This window comes from Nanorana parkeri, unplaced genomic scaffold (genome assembly GCF_000935625.1).
Source record: "Nanorana parkeri isolate BGI_ZX_2015 unplaced genomic scaffold, ASM93562v1 scaffold593, whole genome shotgun sequence".
Taxonomy (NCBI): Eukaryota; Metazoa; Chordata; class Amphibia; order Anura; family Dicroglossidae; genus Nanorana; species Nanorana parkeri.
In genome coordinates, this window is record NW_017306861.1 from 540,145 (window position 1) to 547,622 (window position 7,478).

At 44.1% G+C, this 7,478-nt stretch overlaps 1 protein-coding gene across 1 annotated transcript in view; it reads right to left on the reverse strand.

Moving 5' to 3' along the window:
• The window catches only part of COL22A1 (collagen type XXII alpha 1 chain), a 217,865-nt gene that overhangs the window by 82,922 nt on the left and 127,465 nt on the right, over positions 1 to 7,478 (reverse strand). Inside the window, exons 30-33 of the mRNA XM_018562709.1 lie at positions 6,246 to 6,308; positions 4,939 to 4,992; positions 1,887 to 1,932; positions 339 to 367 (exon numbers count right to left, since the gene is read on the reverse strand). Coding sequence (XP_018418211.1) covers positions 339 to 367; positions 1,887 to 1,932; positions 4,939 to 4,992; positions 6,246 to 6,308 — 192 coding nt within the window. The remainder of the gene's footprint in view (positions 1 to 338; positions 368 to 1,886; positions 1,933 to 4,938; positions 4,993 to 6,245; positions 6,309 to 7,478) is intronic.

Below are 7,478 nucleotides of genomic sequence, written 5' to 3' on the forward strand. Positions count from 1 at the left end.
AGGTTGTCATGTCTTCTTCCCATGGAGAAGGGCCGATGGGTTAATATGAGGAGGTGAAGCAGGAAATACATCCATTCCAGGCCCCGGGCTAATTAAACTGTTTGTTTTCCTCCCTCCGCCTCATTAGCCACCGTCAGGATTAACTTATTTGCCGTTAGATGCCTCTCGGTTTGAGGATGACATCTCGGTTGCCGGGGCAACCGGCGTGCAGGTTTTCACCGCTGTGGACAGCGACGGCCTTCAGCATCCTTGGATTTGTTTTTATCATACCTACGTAATTCGAACATTTCGTGCTTGAGAATTTAAAAAAAAATTGTATCAGAATTGTGGAAACTTACGGGGATTCCAGGCTCGCCGACCACCGTTTCTGCCTGAAAGAAAACAGATTCGTTCAAACAGAAATCCCAGCAATGTCATTCCCAGCAATGTCAGTCTCTGCAATGAGCTGTGTTACCTCAGCATCCCACCATGGAGTACTACCCCTATGGCACTGACACAGGTCGTGGCGTTGTGCTTAAAGTGATCCTATTTTAAACTGCTGCTATTGCCTTTGCGTGCCAGAAATCCTTCTTTGTGTATATCTCTGAAACTAGTTTGGCATTGTTACTAGGGCTTGAGGTATAAGCCCTGTCCTCAGTGGTGTCACCAGGCCGTGTGTCACCCGGTGGCACCTCTGGGTGTCACCCGGCGCGCACGCCATTGTGTATACACGTCACTGCACACAAGATTAATGTCACGTGCACTTCACTGCCGGCGGCCCTCTCGGTTATGGAAGCCGGCAAAGATAGGAGGGAAAGTAAGGTATGCCGCCGAGTCCCCTCCTCTCTCATGCAGCTGTCGGGCTCTAGGTCCATGACCGAGCGCCTGACTTTTCAGAGGGGGTGACTGCGTAATTTTGGTGTCGTCCACTCGGTTGGTGTCATCAGGTGCAGGCCGCACCCCCTTGTGACGCCACTGCCCGGGCCGGATTTAGTCTCTCTGCTGCCCTCAATGTACCCCCCTCCACGCCAACCAGTCCCCCTCCCTCTTGCCAATGGAGAATGGCAACCAGATCGTGGGGGCAGCAGGGTTGGTTTTAATATTTTTTTCTTTATTTTTTTTTTACTTTTTGATCACTTTTTTTTATTTTCTTAATTCTTATTTTTTTAGTTTTTATTTATCTTATTATCTTGAAAATTTTTATAAGTGCCGCCCCTCTACTCCCTGCTGCCCCGAGGCCAGGCCTTGGTGGCCTTGTGGGAAAATCCAGCCCTGGCCACTGCCTGTCCTCTTTCCATCCCAAAGGTATTACACTCCGGCACTCCAGCTGTAGTTGAAACAACAAATCCCATCTCGTATCTGCCTCTGGGAGCTATGCCTGTGGCTGTCAGAGTCTTGCAATGCATCATGGGACATTTAGCTCCACAACAGCTGAAGTGCTGAGTTCCTCTATCCGGTAAGAGCAGCCATGTTGCTTATTGAGGGTTGGTGATGGATTGGCAATATATCTTAAGCCCAAACTTTTTTTATTTTTATTGTTGTATTGTATTAAAACCCTTGTCAGGTATTTTTTGCCATCTTTGAAGGGATTTCTCTTCACTTCCTGTCCTGTAGACACAACAGGAAGTGAAAGGCAATGTCTCTAAAAAGTAGAAAATCCCCTTTTATAGCCATTCCTGTTACCGTGACAACTCAAAATGTTGGATTTCCCTCACTTTTTGTCTCTTGTTCCTCCAGTTAAGAATTAATCACCAGCACACATATGATTCATGCGATTCCCCAATAGATGGTTTTCCACTGTAATCCCTGCAAAATCCCTGGCAGTCGCACATTCTTCATGGTCACAACTGCTATACAGATAGTAACACTGTAGATCTATGGTATTTACATCCATTTCTGATCTCTACTTACCGTTCCCGCTGTTCCCGGTAATCCAGGGGGGCCGGCAATACCCTGTTTAAGTAAAAGAAACAATTTTGGTTAAAACAGATTGTAATACGCTATGGAATCAGAGAGGATTCATGACGGTGTCACATGGTCACCTCTGCTGCATATGCCAGTGGCTGCAATTTTATACATCATTGGACTTTGCTTTATTTATTTTTTTATTTTGTTTAAGTTACAATGAATTGTTAAGGGGCCACATTATCTACTGAGGGCCACACCTACTGAAGTCCATTAAGTGTTAAAGGAGAACTATGAGTTGAGTTATTTTCACTCATCCTCATAGTTAGAGCCGACGTGTGACAATGAAACTGTCACACGTCGGCTCAATAGATCGGGAAGTGAGTGAACACATACCGGCGCTCGCTCAATTCTCAATCATCTCCCTGCAGAGAGCCGTGACTGTCACTCATGGCTCCCTGCAGGGATTCCTCCCCGCTCCGATCCTCCAGCGCTGTCTGGAGGAACGGATGGGGGAGGGGGCGGGTACAGCTGGCTCTGCCTCTAGATAGGCAGAGCTAGCTGTCACTCACGCAGCTGGGTAGATCTGACAGTAATGTCGAGATCTGCCCCGGCTGCAGCGGTCTCAGTATACCGCGAGCTGTAGCTCGCGTATACGGAGCATTGGGTCACGGGAGGACCGTAGTTTATGTCCTCCCGTGACCCTTAGGAGAACTATGGGGAAAAACACTGACCCCATAGTTCTCCTTTAAATCCCAATAAGAATATAGTCCATTGGTACTTAAAGAGGAGCTGTGATGTCCAAGCTGTGCCCAAACAAGACAAGCAGAGGGCACATGAGCAATTATCAATATGGCCTGTGGTCTTCCTGAAGCTGATTTATTTTCCCCACTACTGAATTACCATGCCTTGTTCCATACTGTGTCTTTGCATGGAGGTGGCCATCTTGGTAGAGGCAGGGCTTTACCTTATCAAGTCAAAGCCACCCCTCTTCAACCAATGACTGGTGATCTGTATGCTGGTCAGGGGAATATTTAGGAAGCAGCGAGAGAGGTGGAAGAAGTACAGATTCACAGGATGAATGGAGCAGGAGCAGGGAGATGCTTGCACTGCAGGTCCTCAGGTGCAGCTTCTAGAAGATATGAGTTCAATGCAGTCACTGGAGCAGGCGGTCACATTTCAGTCTATGAGCTTAAAGCATGGAAGTATGCTTAAAATTCAATGCATGTGTTGGGATCCAACATTGTCTCCACCCTATAACATATATTGCACGTAAAGGAAGTTGTCATGACGAAATGTAACTGTTAAGAGAAACAGATAGCCAACCCATATAGTAAGGGTTATAGGAGAAATAGGTCAACTACCAATCTCACCTATCTTGGATTGACTAGACGCGAAAAGCCAGCATGGGGGTCTACTGACAGCTTTGGCTATCTAGCCACTTTGTAGCGTTTTCCAACAAGTCAGAGAGATGGATTGTGTTATCAGCTATAAACCCCAGATATAATATATAAAAATAGGATTATTCTGCTGTCCTGAGATGTCTTTTGATCTCTTTAAAGTCATGCATTTCTTTTGAAGTGCCACAGAGGAATTCGGGAACATTTTTTGTATCCAAAGCTTCTCTTTTGCCTTCACCAAGCGAAGAAAGCAGTCTTGATTGTTGGCATGCAGAAATCTTGATGGAAAAGGGGCCTTGAATGAGCTCCATCTGGTGGCTGATGGATACACAATGAGCATGTTCGATACCAAAGGTGAAGGATCATATTATTCCATGTTCCTTAATGAAAACGTCAGGCCATCTCCTATCTGCCTACTCCATGATTCCCATGAATTTATACTTTCATATCTACTGTGTTTTCCTATCTGGCCTGTAAAATCAAAGGTTTCGTTTTTTTTGCCTTCCCAGTGTTTGCCAGTTGTTCTGTGTTTGAGTTTCTGGGTTTAGCTCTCAAGGACCAGTACTGGTAACTCTGTCTGAGTTAGTCTGTACTGATCTTAGTTCTTCAGCCTCTGTCTGTTTCTGCATTATAGCTAGGTCATTCTGTCTTGTATATCCTAATCTGACCTATATTGGCTTCTGATTCTGTCTGTCTGTCTTTGAATTCTGTTCCTGTTTGTATGTGTATCATTGTGTAATCTCACTTTAACTTTATCTATCCCGGTCCGTCTTTCTGAGGCTGTCCAGCCAGGCAATTCCATTTGCCAAACATATGAATTGGTGGGAGCAACCACAAAATGGGGTTTGGGAAGCAGGTATTCCACTCATCTGACTGCTTTAATATTTGCACCAGCTGGGTAGCAGAGAAGCAATGGCTTTTCAATATATTCCCCTGCAAAAAAGTTAAGTACTGTATAGTCCCTCTTCTTTCATAGGTGGGCTATTGAGTAAAAGTGACCCTAAGGGGACAAGGTCATTGTAAGCTACGTTGTTACTTGCACTGTAGTCTTGTTTTGAAGGAGTTGCCTTAGATACCACCATCTACTCTGATGTCTTCCACCTGTGAGTGAGGCAGGTAAAGCAACCATCAATTGCTCTGGTTGCTTCTTTCACAGGTGGGCTATTGAGTAAAAGTGACCCTAAGGGGACAGGGTCATTGTAAACAACGTTGTTACTGCTCAGGTTCAATAGTCCTGTTTTGAAGGCCCTGCCTTAGATACCACCATCTACCTTGACCTCTTCTACCTGTGAGTGAGGCAGGTAAAGCAACCATCAATTGCTCCTCAACTAGATTTACTGCTTGTGTGAGTTCTTCGAATGAGTGAATAAAATATGTATTCCTGCAGAGATACTGTGATTTTTCACAGTGCTGTAAGCTCTCCGGGCATATTGAGGTATTTTAGCCTTTTCCCTCAAATGAGGTTGGTCATATTGAAACTACAACCAAGATATAGTGTATAGTCTGAAGGTGCAGCTACTGTGCAGCCATCAGCTTCAACAAGCAACAGCCACAGGAGCTCTAGTACACAGCTCTGCGGATCAGATCACGCTGGTATGCAAATCACAACTCCCAACAATGCCTAGACTTTAGGAAAATGTATGGAATGACTTACCTTGTCTCCCTTTTCACCTCTCAGCCCTGAAGCTCCAATATTTCCCTTTTCACCCTTAATAAATAAACAAAATCAAAAAGGAGAAGGCATCAATAAACATTGTCTTACCTAAACCAATGATGGACAAAATGTGCCAATGATGGACAAAACAGTTCTCTTCTCAAGCTGAAGGTATGAGTCTCAAAGCCTAACATGGAAGTCTCTCTTGGGTGTATATAGGACATATATACTGAGTGGCCAGATTATTATGACCACCTGATGTTTGTAGGCAAATTAGCTATAATTTGGCACTGAAGTTGCTAGAGGGCCAGACCATTATAAATAGGAAAGCAGGTTGTCTACCACGACAGTAGAAGTGATTTGATTCTGAAGATACGGGGAAACAACGCGATTTAACAGCCTTTGAACGTGGGATGATTGTTGGCGCTCGGAGCCATGGCGCGAGTATCAACAAAACAGCAGAATGCGTTAAATGTTCAAGAGCAGCTGTTGTTAAAGTGTTTAAAGACCGGACTGTCAGCCGAAAATCTGGGTCTGAACGTGCGAATTGTGGCCGTCAGCGACTAGTCAATGTTAGGGCAGAACGGAGAGTGGCAAGGCTGGTACAAGACAACAGAAGGGCAACAGTGCAGCGTCAGATTCCTCGCATCACCTTTCATCATCTCGTGGAGTCACGAGGCGGCCTAACGAAGTACTGATGGGGTGGTCATAATAATCTGGCCACTCAGTGTAGTGTGTGTGTGTGCATACATATACTGTGTGTGTGTGTGTGTGTGTGTGTGTGTGTGTGTATACATATACTGTATGTACATCATAAAGTCAAAGGGAAACAAATATGTATGTTGCAATGGGCAGAAAAACATTTATTTTGTTGCCTCCTAAAATGGCAGCTAACAAAGCTGTACAGGAAAGTTGCATAAATGTCCAATATCACCATTTCTCTAGGGTGAGAACTTCTATGTACAGTACATATTTATGAATTTTATTAGTAACAACTAGCAGTCCTTGGTCATATTCAACTGGACCTGTTCTGTAAATATAAAGCTGTTTCTCTACTTATTCAAGATGACTGCTTATCCAAGATGCTCCTCAGATCTAGTTCAGAGCCAAGGAAGCCACTTGGATAAGAGGTGAAACGTCTTGAGCGTTACAGAACAAGTTCAAATGAATGTGACTAACTACTAGTAATTATACCATGACCTGGATAAATGAGAACCTTCACAGATGTATTAATAATTGATTTCACATAACACATATTGTATAATGTAATGTTATCGATTAAGTGATGGTGTCTTTTAAATTCTTACCAGGTCTCCCTTTTCTCCTCTCAAGCCAGGAGCTCCAGCCAATCCTGGAGGGCCAACGTCACCCTAAAAGATAGTAATTCAGGAAAAATGATCTTCTATCTCACAGTCACAAACATATTAGAAAGTTCTGTTATGAACACAGTACTGAAGGACCCATCCCATACACGACAACAAGGAGGTCATACTAGTAGTCTTTGGTCACATTCAACTGGACTTGTTCTGTAATGTTAAAGATGTTTCATAACTTCTCCAACCACTTCTAGGACTGAAGACGTGGCTCGGATAAGCTACAAAAAGTCTTCACTATTACAGAACAAGTCCCATTGAACGTGACTAACTGCTACTAGCTATATCATGACCTGGATGAACGAGAAACTTCACAGACAAGGAGGTCAAACTAGTAGTATTTGGTCACATTCAACTGGACGTGTTCTGTAATGTTGAAGATGTTTCAAAGTTTCTCTAACCACTTGTAGAACTGAAGACATGGCTTGGATGAGCTACAAAACTTTTTTCTCTATTACAGAACAAGTCCAGTTGAATGTGACTAACTACTACTAGCTATACCATGACCTGGATGAATGAGGACCTTCACAGACAAGGTGGTCAAATATTTGGCTACATTTAAATATAACTGAATAGTCTTGATGATGTACTGTACTTATTCAGTTTTAAAAGCCAACATTGGCATGTAGCAATCACATGACTTCTGAAATAACAGTTTACTTTAGAGCAGTGGTTCTCAACCTGTGTAACCTCAGGACCCACATTTGGGCTTGGTCATTAAGTGGTGACCAAAGTCTCACCACACTGGATCTCACGGCATTGCGGTACCATGCATTTTGGTGCAGGAAATTGAACTGTGGGTGGGAGGTGCGTTTGGGGTGCCATTCAAATGAATGACAATGCACCTTCTGCACAGGAATGCACGGTAGGTGCACTTGCCTGGTACAGTACGTTAATCGCTCACTGTATTAGTGTGAACGGGCCCTCAAAAACACTGACTCTCGGAAACACATACACACTCCCCCAAAAAAATATTGTTTAATTTTTTTAAAGATCCACCCAGTCTCCTTACCTTACCAGAACTTGAGCGGATCCTCACCCTGGGGTCCAGTGTGGGCAGTGGAAGGTATGCGGTGACCCACTGAACACGGGGTTGTGACCCACTTTTGGGTTGTGACCCACCAGTTGAGAACCACGGCTTTAGAGTATGCAGTAGTTGCACTTTAA